This window comes from Macaca nemestrina, chromosome 7 (assembly GCF_043159975.1).
Source record: "Macaca nemestrina isolate mMacNem1 chromosome 7, mMacNem.hap1, whole genome shotgun sequence".
Classification (NCBI taxonomy): domain Eukaryota; kingdom Metazoa; phylum Chordata; class Mammalia; order Primates; family Cercopithecidae; genus Macaca; species Macaca nemestrina.
This window is the reverse complement of record NC_092131.1, coordinates 49,602,472-49,617,262: the sequence shown is the minus strand read 5'-3', so window position 1 is coordinate 49,617,262 and position 14,791 is coordinate 49,602,472. Positions and strand designations below refer to the sequence as shown.

The 14,791-nt window shown below is 38.2% G+C and overlaps 1 protein-coding gene across 15 annotated transcripts in view; it reads left to right on the top strand.

Moving 5' to 3' along the window:
- The window catches only part of LOC105473617 (KIAA0586 ortholog), a 123,548-nt gene that overhangs the window by 13,432 nt on the left and 95,325 nt on the right, over positions 1-14,791 (top strand). For 13 of the 15 annotated variants that reach the window (XR_982355.2, XR_011625835.1, XR_011625836.1 and 10 more), the window contains 4 exons: positions 4,949-5,123; positions 6,211-6,432; positions 10,523-10,676; positions 12,814-12,981. Coding sequence is in view for 11 of the 15 variants with exons in the window: in XM_011727479.2 (XP_011725781.2) it covers positions 4,949-5,123; positions 6,211-6,432; positions 10,523-10,676; positions 12,814-12,981 (719 nt within the window). In the remaining 4 variants the exon portion in view is untranslated. Of the gene's footprint in view, positions 1-1,276; positions 2,038-4,948; positions 5,124-6,210; positions 6,433-10,522; positions 10,677-12,813; positions 12,982-14,791 lie in introns of those variants that run through there. The other 2 variants (XM_071100103.1, XM_011727483.3) reach the window with 2 other exon arrangements.

Sequence of the window (14,791 nt, the reverse complement as noted above, 5' to 3'; positions counted from 1 at the left end):
AAATTCTTGTGGCGAATAGCTTATTCTGGGCATGGTCAAGGGTTTGAGGTTCCTATGAGAAATGTGGGTAAGAAATGTTCAGGAAAAAATGGAATATAAAGGTCAAGTTGCCAAGCGGTGGCTCATGCCTATAATCCCAGCACTTTGGGAGGTCAAGGTGGGAGAATGGCTTGAGCCTAGGAGTTTGAGATCACCCTGGGCAACATAGCAAGACCCCATCTCTAAAAACAATAAATTAGCCACACAGGGTGGCATGTGCTTGTACTCCTCACGACTTGGGAGGCTGAGGCAGGAGGATCAGTTGAGCCTAGGAGGTCGAGGCTGCAGTGAGCTGTGGTTGTGCTACTATACTACATCGTGGGTGACAGTGAGATCCTGTCTCGAAAAAATTAAAAAGGCCAAGTTCACAAAAGGGATCTAAGCTGGAAATTAAGATGCAGAAGTCATCATTATGTAAGTGGCAGTCTAAGTCTAAGCTCTGGGAATAGTTGAAGTGATTCAATGAGGTTAGATAGTGAAAAGAAAGATGGCTAGGGCTGGATGGACTCTGAGAATACCAAACATTGAAGGAGTATGTGGAGAAAGCAAGCTAGCTTCTAAATGCTGCTCAGAAAGTTTGGCCAGAGATGTAAGGGTATGGTGTTAACAAAGCCAAGGGGAATTAGGTTCCAAGTGTGATGTGCTGCTCCGAGGTAATGAAAGGTAAGGACTGAAAAATGTACACTGAATTGAGCAAGCAGGGTTCTTAGTGGCCTTGGTGAGAATAGTTGCAGCACAGCACTGGGATATTCAGTGGATTTAAGAATAAAGAAAAACTGGCTAAAAAAGAAGACTATAATGAAATAATTGCTTCTTAATGGTAGGGTTATGTGCATTTTTTTGACATTTATATTTCATAGCTCTTTATATTTGCCACATTGAGCATTTATTAATTTAATAATTGAAAAAATAAAATTTAAAAGCCTATAAAGAAATTTATGTCTAGCCTTATAATGTTGTTTCTCTTGTTGGGCAAAGGTAAGTCACTTTCAGACTTCAGGCAGAAACCTTAAAGATAAGGAATTCCTGAATTATATTTTCATACTCTACCCCTCAATCAGTTAAATATATATATTGAGCAGTTACTACACAGCTAATCCTTGTTAGTTGCTGTTTGCTATGAAAGAAGTCCCGCTACCATTCCCAACCCCGGAGGAATTAGTGATTAATTTCATTCAATATATTATTAAATTGTCCCGTACAGATATGTAAACCCTGGGGTGGCTGAGTAGCAAGCCTCCATTGATAGGTAGTAAATGCAAAAGGAGTTAATGAAGGGAGGGATCAAGAGGAAGTGTTAGAAGAACAGACTTCTTGAAGAAGGTAATACTTGCATTGCACCTTAAAGGAGGAGAAGGATGTAATAAGTTGGGTGGAAGAAGGGTGAGAGAGCAGAGTGAGGACAAGCGTGGAGTCACTTGTGGGCATGACATGGTATGTGTAATTAGTGAGGACAGCCTTGTGTATGGAAAGCTAAACAGAGGAAATTAGCCAATTCGGTTGTTTTTAAGGAATAATTTTAGACTTTTGAATGGTGACATATGTGTAGGAAGCTTCTAAGCAAGTAGAAACTGGAAGAATGGAATAGTTAGTAATGGATGATGAAACTTTACAGTTGAGAGAGAAAAGTGAGAAGAGAAAAGTGCCAAACTGAGAGAAAAAGCTCTGGTGTCATGGTAAGACCTCTGGGAATTGGGCCCTAACTCTACCACTTAATAAATAGTTCTATGACAATGATCAAGTAAATCCTGTGACCTCTGTGGACTGCAATTTTTTCATCTATAAAATTAGAAAATTAGGATGGTTGACCTATAAGTTTCTCCCAGCTCTATAATTCTGTGACACTCTTCATGCAATTGTGATGAAATAATTGACAACACTTTATGACTCAATTGGATATGAGAAGGTAAGCAAGTAGAGAAGTCAAGGTGACTTCAACATTTTGAGACTGAGAGAAAAATGTTATTCTTAGTAGAAATGGGGAAATATCAAAGAGGAGTAAGTTTAAGAGTTCTGTAATGCTTTTAAAAGTCAAGGGGGAAGTCCAGCAGCTGGAGATGGAACATATTGCTAACGATTTTGCTTAGGCTTTCTTAGGGACTCTTCAATTTTGTCAGTGGTTCCTTTCATTGTTGTCTTTGAGACCACATATCAAGCAAATTGAGTAGCCTTCTTTTTTCTTTTAGTATTTAATTAAGTGCCTTATTGCAAATATCTATCTATTTACTGGACTTGTTTTTATTTCAGGGTCTTTTTTTATTTTTAATTTTTGATTTTTTTTTTTTTTTTTTTTTTTTTTTGTAGAGACGGGGTTTGCCATATTGCCCAGGCTGGTCTTGAACTCCTGGGCTCAAGCAATCCTTCCGCCTTGGCCTCCCACAGTGCTAGGATTACAGGCATGTAGCACTACACCCAGCTAATTCAGGCTTCTTAATAGTGTATTTTGTGAACATTTTAATAAATGGAGTGACCTTCCTTTCTTTCTGTCTTGCTTTGCTCTGCTCTGCTCTTCTTTCTCTCTCTCTCTGTCTCCCTCTCTCTCTCTTCCTCCTTCCCTCCCTCCCTCTTTCCTGTCCTGTCTTGTCCTTTCCTTAGACTGAGCTTCTTATTGTCCAGGCTGGAATGCAATGGTGCGATCTCTGCTCACTGCAACCTCTGTCTCCTGGGTTCAAGCGATTCTCCTGCCTCAGCCTCCCGAGTAGCTGGTATTACAGGCGCCCGCCATCATGCCTGGCTAATTTTTTGTATTTTTAGTAGAGACAGTGTTTCACCATGTTGGTCAGGCTGGTCTCAAACTCCTGACCTCAGGTGATCCACCCGCCTTGGCCTCCCAAAGTGCTGGGAGTGCCCGGCCTGCCTGAGTGACATTTATTAAGTAAATCTAAATGAGCTAGAATTCAGAAAATTCTCTTCAGCATTGTTAACAATCCCTTTTGGAGACACTATGCTAAGTGAAATAAGCCAGGCACAGAAAGATGAATATCATATATTCTCATTTACATGTGGAATCTGAAAAAGTCAGATTTATGGAAGCAGAAGGTAGAATGGTAGTTGCCAGGGGCTGGGGGTGGGGAGGAAGTGGGAGATAGAGGTCAAAAGGTGCAATTTCTCTTAAACAGGATTAATACATTCTAGAGATCTACTGACAGCATGTAACTATGGTTAATAATAATGAATTGTATGCTTGAAAATTGCTAAGACAGTAAATCTTAAATGTTCTCATCACATAAAAAGATAATTATATGAGGTGATGGATATGCTAGTATCTTGACTGTAATCATTTTACAATGTATACATATATCAAAATATCACGTTGTAAATATATACAATTTTTTTCAATTATACCTCAATAAATTAGGAGAAAAAATAGTCACAAAGTGTACATCAATAGTGCTATAATTCTTGTAATTCTTTTTTTTTTTTTTCTTCTGAGACAGTGTCTCACTTTGTCTCACATGCTGGAGTGTAGTGGAGTGATCACGACTCACTGCACACTCTACCTCCTCAGGCTCATGAGATCCTCCCACCTCAGCCTCCTGAGTAACTGAGACTACAGGTGTGTGCCACCACGCCTGGCTAATTTTTGTATTTTTTGTAGGGACAGGATTTTGCCATGTTGCCCAGGCTGGTCTTGAACTCCTGGCCTTAAGCTGTCTGCCCATCTCAGCCTCCCAAAGGGCTGGGATAACAGGTGCCAATCACTGCACCTGGCCAATAATTTTGTAATTCTTATATAAATATTTGGAGGATAAAATTATCAATAATTTAAAAACCACAGCAGCTTGTCTGGAAGTAATACGTTATCTTAATGGATTGTTCACAATAAGTTATAGACCAAACTTTTCTTTTTATTTTATTTTTCTGGAGACAGAGTCTTGCTGTGTCACCCAGGCTAGAGTGCAGTGGTGCCATCTAGGTTCACTGCAACCTCTGCTGCCCGGGTTCAAGCGATTCTCCTGCCTCAGCCTCCCGAGTTGCTGGAACTACAGGCATGTACCACCATGCCCAGCCAATTTTTTGTATTTTAGTAGAGATGGGGTTTCACCATGTTGCCTAGGCTAGTCTCAAACTCCTGAGCTCCAGCAATACACCTGCCTTGGCCTCCCAAAGTGCTAGCATTATAGGCCTGAGCCATCACACCCGGCCCAGACCAAACTTATTCCACTTTTTCTCCCCTTCTCACTACTGTACTTGACTAGTCTTTAAAAAAATAATAAAAGAAAAAAGAAAACCATAGTGTTTCTTGGGTTGTCTGCCTTTGGGAGTAAAGCTTGGTACTTTAATTCTTGGAGCTTTTTCTGAGTGGTTTTTTTTTTTTTTTTTTTGAGACGGAGTCTCGCTCTGTCACCCAGGCTGGAGTGCAGTGGTGCGATCCCGGCTCACTGCAACCTTCACCTCCCGGGTTCAAGCAATTCTCCTGCCTCAGCCTCTTGAGTGGCTAGGACTCAGGCACATGCCACCTCGCTCGGCTAATTTTTGTATTTTTAATAGAGACGGGGTTTCACCATGTTAACCAGGCTGGTCTCTAACTTCTGACCTGGTGATCCTCCCGCCTTGGCCTCCCAAAGTCCTGGGATTACAGGCGTGAGCCACCGTGCCCAGCCTTCTGAGTGTTTTAAACTTGTACTTCTTGATAATGTATCTTTATAATTGTGCTATACCTTTTTCATATGTTTAATTCTTATTTTCCAAAATAATATTGCTACCTTCAAGGAATTATCTTCTTATTTCTTTAGCCCTTAGTGACCTGGACCTTGATAAATTTTGTTAACCAAATGACCTTGTTTGATAGGTGATTTAATTTTAAAAAAATCAAAACCACCTTCAGCAGATTACCATTTGTTAAGTATTTCTTGAAATGGTTCAATGTAGTTTACTGAATACATTTTTATTGCTTTTTTGTTTATAGAGCTCAAAGCATGCCTGTTGTTAAGGAAGTAAAGGTACATCTGTTAGAAGATGCAGGCATAGAGAAGGATGCTGTTACTCAGGAGACCAGAATTTCACCCAGTGGAATTGATTCAGCTACAACTGTGGCTGCAGCAACTGCTGCTGCCATTGCAACCGCAGCTCCATTGATAAAGGTGTATTTTTCCTCCCAGATATTCATAACTACTTTGTGAAATATAGAAGTACTTATTAAGAACTGATTCTATAAATGGTTGCATATAATTATAGACTAGCAACATTGTTGCTCTCAATTTGAAAACATTTTCCCATTTGTGGTTGTGTGTTACTTCTCAGGAATTGTGAAAGTTACCCTCTAATACTGTGATGGCACTAGCGAATTCAGAACTTCCCCAGTTTTAGCACTGAGAGTCCTACATCCTGGGAAACACCTTGGTCCTGGCAACCTGGATAATCGGTTATTCTTATTTGAGAGCTAGAGGAACCTTAGGAACCTTAGAGATAATCTATGCCTTAGCTGTCACTTTGTAAATGGGGAAGCAGAGAAACAGGTCAGAGTAGGCAGGTAAGTCTGGAACGAGTAACTGACAGAGCCAAAACTAGAACTCAAGGCTGCTGACCTAACTCAGCCTTAAGTTAGTAAAGTATCAAAAGCTACTTTGCTTTTCTGTTTTCTTCTTTTTAATTTCCATTTAAGTATCTTGTTTTAGGCATCATAAAATTCTTTGTGGCAGATTTGTTTGAGACAGAGTCTCGCTCTGTAAGCTGAAGTGCAGTGGTGCGATCTCGGCTCACTGCAACCTCCGCCTCCCAGGTTCAAGTGATTCCTCTGCCTCAGCCTCCTGAGTAGCTGGGACTACAGGGCATGCGCCACCATGCCTGACTAATTTTGTATTTAAGTGGAGACGGGGTTTCACCGTGTTGGTCAGGATCGTCTCAATCTCCTGACCTTATGATCCACCCGCCTCAGCCTCCCAAAGTGCTGGGATTACAGGCGTGAGCCACCGCGCCTGGCCAATTTATTTATTTATTTATTTATTTATTTATTTTTTGAGAGGAAACATTTACCTAAGGATAGCTATCATCTGCCTTTCATTTATGTGACTCTAAAAATAAAGGCATTAAATCATTAGACATTTAGTGAGTATAAGCTCAAATTTGATAACTTCTCAATGCCAATTGATTTAAATAACATTTCTCGTAATTAGACATATTTTTGGTATCCTATAATGTGAATTTTTAAAAATACTTTTATTGTTTTAGGTGCAGAGTGATTTGGAAGCAAAAGTCAATTCTGTTACAGAATTACTTAGTAAATTACAGGAGACTGATAAACACCTGCAACGTGTTACAGAGCAGCAAACAAGCCTTCAGAGTAAACAAGAGAAACTACATTGTCATGATCATGAAAAGCAAATGAATGTGTTTATGGAGCAGCACATAAGGCATCTTGAAAAATTACAACAACAACAAATAGATATTCAGGTATCTGTAATAAAGCCAGTACAGATTCCATAATCTTTTATCATTTGGCTCTCTCAGCTAATATTCATTGATAATTGCAGTAGCTCATTAGATTGTAACAGTTTTAGTTATGAAATCATGATTTGCTTATCTTTCTTCTCCTGTAATGTGGGTAACTCTGCATTTTATATCTCAAATGTTACTAGTTGTGTGAGACCTCTCCCTCTAGTTGGCTTTTCCTCCTTTTACACTATTTTTGTTCATATCATTTTTATTTTTTATTTTTATTTATTTTTTGAGATAGAATCTTGCTATGGTTGCCCAGGCTGAAGTACAGTGGTACAGTCTCCACTCAACTGGTTTCAAGAGATTCTCCTGCCTCAGCCTCCCATGTAGCTGGGATTACAGGCGCACACCACCACGCCCAGCTAATTTTTGTATTTTTAGTAAAGGTGGGGTTTAACCATGTTGTTCAGGCTGGTCTCGAACTTCTGACCTCAAGTGATCTGCTTTCCTCGGCCTCCCAAAGTGCTAGTGTTACATGCATGAGCTGCCATGCACAGCCACATTTTTAAGTGCTTGTATCACATTGCAACTATTGGTTTACATCAGCAGTTTTTAGTCTGGAAATATGCACTAGAATTACTTGAACAGCTTTATAAAAATATTTGTGCTTGGGATCTTGGCAGGCCAAGCTGAGAGGATAGCTTGAGGCCAAGAGTCCAAGATCAGCCTGGTTAATGTAGCAAAACCTCATCTCTTAAAAAAAAAAAAAAAATTTAGCCTGGCATGATGGCATGTGCCTGTAGTCCCAGATACTTGAGAGGCTGAGACTGCAGGAGACCGTGAGTCCAGGAGTTTGCGGTTACAGTGAACTATGATAATATACCTGCACTTCATCCCAGATGACAGAGTGAGACCCTATTTCAAAAAAAAAAATTGTGTATATACACACATACCTAGACACACACACGCGCACACACACACATATACACATTCACAAGCACACACACTTAGGCCTTTCAGAGATTTTGAGCCAGTGATTCCGAGGTAGTGCCTGGCAATCATTGAAAGCTTCATAATGATTCTGATGCACACCCTTGGATAAGAACTACCTAGTGTACATATTTGCTTTTGCATTTAATTAATTAAAATAATGAACATTTTTTAATGCCTTTTGAGAATAAGGCACTGGGCTATTATAAAAAGCATTATCCTCACAAGGAGCTGATAGCATACTTTTGTATTTATTTTGGAATTTCTTTTTTTTTCTTTTTCTTTTTTTTGAGACAGAGTCTAACTCTGTCGCCCAGGCTGGAGTGCAGTGGTGTGATTTCGGCTCACTGCAACCTCCACCTCCCAGGTTCAGTGATTTTCATGTTTCAGTTTCCCGAGTAGCTGGGATTGCCAGCCTGCGCCACCACACCCAGCTAATTTTTGTATTTTCAGTAGAAACAGGTTTTTACTGTGTTGGCCAGACCACTGGCCTCAAGTGATCGACCCATCTTGGCCTCCCATAGTGCTGGAATTATGGACGTGAGCCACCATGCTCAGCCTATTTTGGAATTTCCAATTCCTAGAACACTACTTAGCACTCAGTAAACTTTTTTTTTTTTTTTTTGAGTGAGTGAGGAAATGATCAGCATTGTAAATGTGTTGGTTTTAATTTACTTTTTTTTCTAATTAATATGAAATTTCTTTTTTTTTTTTGAGATGGAGTTTCGCTCTTGTCACCCAAGCTGGAGTGCAATGGTGAGATCTCAGTTCATTGCAACCTCCACCTCCCAGATTCAAGCGATTCTCTTGCCTCAGCCTCCTGAATAGCTGGGATTACAGATGCCCACCACCATGCCCAGCTAACTTTCTATATTTGTAGTAGAGATGGGGTTTCACCATATTGGCCAGGTTGGTCTCAAAACTCCTGACCTCAGGCGATCTGCCTGCCTTGGCCTCCCAAAGTGTTGGGATTACAGGCGTGAGTCACCACGCCTGGCCTACTGTGCAATTTAAAAACTTCAAAAAATTAAAATATAACATTCAGGCCGGGCACAGTGGCTCATCCCTATAATCCCAGCACTTTGGGTGGCTGAGGTGGGTGGATCACTTGAGGTCAGGAGTTCAAGACCAGCCTGGCCAACATGGTGAAACCTCGTCTCTACCAAAGATACAAAAAATTAGCTGGGCGTGGTGGCACATGCCTGTAGTCCCAGCTACTCAGGAGGCTGAGGCAGGAGAATCACTTGAACCCGGAAGGTGGAGGTTACAGTGAGTTGAGATTGTGCCACTGTACTCCAGCCTGGGTGACAGAGCGAGACTCTGTCTTAACGACAACAACAACAGCGATGAATATATATATATTGTATATCTATATACATGTGTATCTATACATATGTGTATATGTCTGTTAATGATTTTCTAAATTACATATTTTTTGTTAAGACAAAAATTCAGAAGAATGTACTAAAATAAGTTTATTATACTTAATATATCATCATAAAGTAGACATTAATTTGCTATAATTTTCAAGACTTAACACGGTTTATCTTGAGCTTTTCATGTGGTCAAAGATAATATTTTATTGGAATGATTATATGCATACCAAGTAAAGTTTAGTAAGTACTCCCTGCATGACTAAAATTGAGTATGCAGCAAATTATCTAGTGAGAGACCAGGAATGAGTCTATAAATCTGTTGGTTTATAGATAACTTTACTATTTTAAGCCTCAATTTCTTTACCTAGAAAATATTTTCTGTTGTTCAGGATAAAACGAGATGACACATTTGAAAAGCACATTTATTCCTTAAGGAGAGACTCCTACTGGTCCTAAGTACTTATCTGCCATCATCCGTCCTTCCATAACTAAATCTATAACTTGATGACTTTCTAATTTTAGAAGAATGGAATCTTTGCTAATTTAGATGTCTTACTTATAAAGCTTATAATTACAGAGAGAGTTGAAGTTTTGGTTACATACTAGATATATTAGTTGTTCAGTAAATGCTTAATGAAATGAAATTAGTTGAGTCTGTTTCATCTGTTTTATGTAGAGGAATCTCAACACACTTTTAGAAATTCTGTACAACTATGAATCTTTTTAAGTTTTTCTTGGCCTGGCATAAAATTCTGTTTTGATTATTACTCATTGCATGCCTGTATCAAAATATTTCATGTGCTCCATAAATATATACACCTACTATGTACCCACAAAATTTAAAACAAAACAATAAAACCCTCTCTTTTGAAACCAGTTTTATTAGTTAAGATACTTGCTTATTTTAGATATTTTATTTTATTTTTGAGATAGAGTCCCGCTCTGTCGCCCAGGCTGGAGTGTAGTGGCACCATCTCGGCTCACTGTCACCTCTGTGTCCCGGGTTCAAGTGATTCTCATGCCTCAGCCTCCTGGGTAGCTGGGATTACAGGCTCCCGCCACCACGCTCAGCTAATTTTTGTATTTTTAGGAGAGACGGGTGGAACTCCTGACCTCAGGTGATCCACTTGCCTTGGCCTCCCAAAGTGCTGAGATTACAGGCGTGAGCCACTGTGCCTGGCCCCATTTCAGGTATTTTAATAAATAGTGCTGAAAACTGTGTTGTCAGTGTAGTTTCCATTAATATACAAACACATATTTTATTGCTGCTGCTAAGCATGGGTATTTATTTGAGTACTCACTATCAATGATTTTCAAACCTTGACCTCGAACAAAATCCTACCATTTAGGATATAGAAGATAGGATGTTTTGGTTTAAAATTCTCTGATTCAAGTAGAGGTTTAGGGCAAGGGCCTCTCCTTCCTGGTCTTCTCTTAGCCAGCTGTAGTGGCCCCTTAGCCATGTCTAAGGTAGAAAGAACAACACTGAGGTTTAGAATGGTTAGGGAAAATGATTAAGGTCACACAGCAGAGTCAGGCTTAGTCACATCTTTGTGATTCTACATCTTGCCAATGGCATCGCTGCTGCTACTATAGTGGATAGTTGCAATGTAATATATATTTTTTCATTGTTTATTACATGTAGTAAATTATGTTTAACTCTAATATTTCAATGTATTTTATCATCTGACTCTTTCAAATGATATCTGAAAATAATGAAATAATCTTATTTCTTTTAGACGCATTTTATTAGTGCTGCACTCAAGACTAGTAGTTTTCAGCCTGTCGGTATGCCCTCCTCCAGAGCAGTGGAAAAGTATTCTGTAAAACCAGAACACCCTAATCTTGGTAGCTGTAATGCGTCTTTATATAACACATTTGCTTCCAAACAAGGTAAAAATATGTCGTTCTCTGAATAAAAAATGTCAGCTATGAATTTTCTTTGTGCTGCATAAACTGAAAACATATTTCCTGAGCAGTAGGAGTTTTTGTTTTATAAAATTTATTTATAGGAGTTTTTGTTTTATAAAACTATTTGGTGTTTTTTTTTAATGTTCTTTTTTTTAAAATTTTCTTTCTCAGGCTACCTTGTCTTAGATAAAACGAGTTCTTTTTTTTACGTCAAGTAATTTTTAGGTTATTTTGAAATTTTTTAAAATTATGGATTATGTTCTTATCTGTGGTTTTAATTAATAACCTTCATAAATTATCAGAAGCACTTATAAATTTAGGAAAAATTTACTTGTTTACTACAAAAATGCTTGTAAATAAATCAATTCTCCTGTTCTCTGACAAACTGCATATTTGCTCTTTCTTGATTCTGTCAGAGCGACTATCTAACAAAGGAATACATAGCTTATTTGTTCAAACTTTAGTATTTAAAATAAGTGAATAAATGTGTTTCTAAGTTATTGATATTTAAATAATGAACTAAAGAAAATCGAGGGACTATCCCTTTAATGATATACAACTCTATATAGTACAATATTTTCAACACTTGATTTGTTAGAACATTGTTGTATTACAGTCATTAAAGATTGCTCACGCTTATAAGGTGCTTTACATTTTGCAGTAAATGAGTAGTCCTTACAAAACTGTTGTGCCCAGCACATTGAGAGGCCAAGATGAGAGGATCACTTGAGCCCAGGAGTTCGAGACCAACCTGGGAAATATAGTGAGATCCTGTCTCTAAAAGTAAAAATAAAAAAATTAGCCAGGTGTGGTAGCACATGCCTGTAGTCCTAGTTACTTCGGAGGCTGAGGTCAGAGGATTGCCTGAGCCCAGGAGGTTGAGGCTTCAGTGAGCTGTGGTCATGCAACTACACTCCAGCCTGGGTGACAGAGCAAGACGCTGTTTCAAAAACAAAAAAGCAAACAACAACAACAAAGAACTGTTGTGAAGTAATATGAGTCCCTTTTTAAGTTATGAAGAGAGGACAATGAAGCACAGAATGGTATGACTTGCCTGCTCAAGGTAAGTCATATCATTCTGTGCTTCATTGTTAACAACAACAACAAAGAACTGTTGTGAAGTAATATGAATCCTTTTTTAAGTTATGAAGAGAGGACAATGAAGCATAGAATGGTATGACTTGCCTGCTCAAGGTTACCTGACTTGAGAGGGAGGATGTCAGAGCTAGGGCCAGAACTCATGTTTCAGTATGACCCACCTGAGTGCCTTCAATAGCAGTGGACACTTTTTTCATAACTCAATTCCAGAGAATTTCTTGCTTATAGTTTTGTTTTTCTTAAACTCGAGTTTTCATGAAAAAGGTGTCTATTTTATTGATTGTAAATTGAATTTGTTTCTTTGTATATATGTTACAGTAACAAATAAAAGAAATGAGTAAATTAAAAATTCAGTAAATTAAACTTAATTTTTCTATGCTTTTTCTTGGGCATATATCGTGTTTACATAATTGTAACTGTAGCATTTTATACAGCTTTTTTACTAGCACATAAAAACATCTGCCATATTTTATATAGTTGTCTTCATAATTTTAACTTGTAATGACTAAAGGGTGGCCTATTGAATAACTATTTCACAATCTACTTGACCGTTATCCTGTTTCAGATACTCAGACAGTTTTTAGGTTTGCGTCTTCATAAATAATACTGTAATAAACATCATCATATTTTAAGCACATTTTCTTTTACGTTACTTCCTTATAATAATTTCACAAGATTAAGATTACTAAGTTAAATTATATAAAACTTTAATTCTTCCTATACTTGTTGCCAGATGCTTTATCAGTTTTCACTGCCATGAAAAGTATCTGGCTCTTCCTGTTTCATCACTGCTTCAATAGTTCTGAATACTATCATATAGATTCATATTTACTAGATGTAAGTGTAAAATGTTTGTAGTCTTCATTTCTTTTGATTTTTAATGGGGGTGAAGTTATTTCTCTACACTTGTTAATAATTTATAATTTTGGCTTTATTTTTAAAGTATAGGGAAGAGTAATATGCTATAATTTTTAGAGCTTTTTAAAAGCAAGTTAATGTTTAAAAAATTTTTCTGTTAAAGCATCTTTAAAAGAAGTTGAAGATACGAGTTTTGATAAACAGAAATCTCCTTTGGAGACACCAGCACCTCGCAGATTTGCTCCTGTACCTGTTTCAAGGGATGATGAGCTATCAAAGAGGGAAAATCTTTTGGAAGAAAAAGAAAATATGGAAGTGTCCTGTCACAGAGGTAATAGAGACTTTTACTAGACCTATCCCAAATTAGGAAATTGTCATGAGATTTTCTGTGCCTAGTAGAAACTGAAGTGGGATCTGTATTTGTAATATTTTACTTTAAATGATACTTGCTGGGAAAATCAAGCTTCTTTAGATTCCTCGTGAAAGGAGTTGGAGGTATACATTTATAATTAATTATTCTATCTCTTACAGGTTATTACTTAAACTTTTAATGAACAAGTTTTGTTAATTTTTATTTATTTTTTGTGAGACAGGGTCTCACTCTGTCACCCAGACTGGAGTACAATGGTGTGATCATGGCTCACTGCAGCCTCTACCTCCCCAGGCTTAATTGATCTTCCCACTTCAGCCTCCTGAGTAGCTGGGACTACAGGTACACGCCACCACACCAGGCTAATTTTTGTATTTTTCTTAGAGATGGGGTTTCACTATGTTTCCCAGGCTGGTCACAAACTCCTGGGCTCAAGCGATCTGCCCACCTCAGCCTCCCAAAGTGCTGGGATTACAGATGTGAGCCATTGCGCTTGGCCAAGTTTTGTTATTAATAAACAAAAAACAATGCTTTGCTGAAGGTAAGGCTGATCATTTTTAGAGTGTGCTTCCTCATATTGTTTTTAGGTGTGAATTTCAATAATAAAACGTAGAGAAACAGCATTTATCACCATGTTCACTTGGAAAAAGTGCTGATATATGAACTTTTTTTGAGACGAAGTCTCTCTCTGTCACCCAGCCTGGTGTGCAGTGGCACGATCGCAGCTTGCTGCAACCTCCACCTCCTAGGTTCAAGGGATTCTCCTGCCTCAGCCTCCTGAGTAGCTGAGACTACAGGCGCATGTCACCATACCAGGCTAATTTTTTTGTATTTTTAGTAGAGACGGGGTTTCACTGTGTTAGCCAGCATGGTCTCGATCTCCTGACCTTGTGATCCACCCGCCTTGGCCTCCCAAAGTGCTGGGATTATAGGCATGAGCCACTGTGCCCGGCCATATATGAACTTTTTAACACAGAACAGGAACTTTCATAAGGGACGTGTATTAACCAGACATCATATGTTCTCACTCATAAATGGAAGCTAAGCTATGAGAATGCAGAGCCATAGGAATGATACAATGGACTTTGGGGACTTGTGGGGAAAGGGTGGGAAGGGGGTGAGGGATAAAAGACTACAAATTGGGTTCAGTGTATACTGCTCAGATGATGGGTGCACCAAAATCTCACAAATCACCAATAAAGAACTTACTTACGTAACCAAATACCACCTGTTCCCCAAAAATCTATGGAAATAAATTAAAAGAAAATAGTATGTTACAGTCTTAAAATGTACCCCTTCTAACAAAAGTAAGTGAAATATTAAACTAAACACTTTTATTCTTGGAATAATTTAAATGCATGCAAGTCTTATCTTAGGCACATTTAAAGAGTTTTAAGAAAGTCACAAAATAATAAAATCTTTAATAAAGAAGGCAACCTCACACCAAAAATTACTATGTAGTCTTACTACATATAAACAAGGCTAAAGGATAGATCCACTTAATTGGTACTTTGAAGAAATAGATAAATCTCTTCTTTACTAATTTGTACAAATCATCTATTTTACTGGACTTTGTGATGGTGACACTTCTCAAATTCCTTTTTTCTGTGATGGAAATAAATTTAGGGGTTTTTCTGTTAATTCAAACTTTTACTTACTTGTTTATGTTTTTTTTTTTTTTTTATAGAGACAGGGTCTTGCTTTGTTGCCCAGGCTGGTCTCAAACTCCTGGCCTTAAGCAATCCTCCTGCCTCGGCCTCCCAGAATGCTG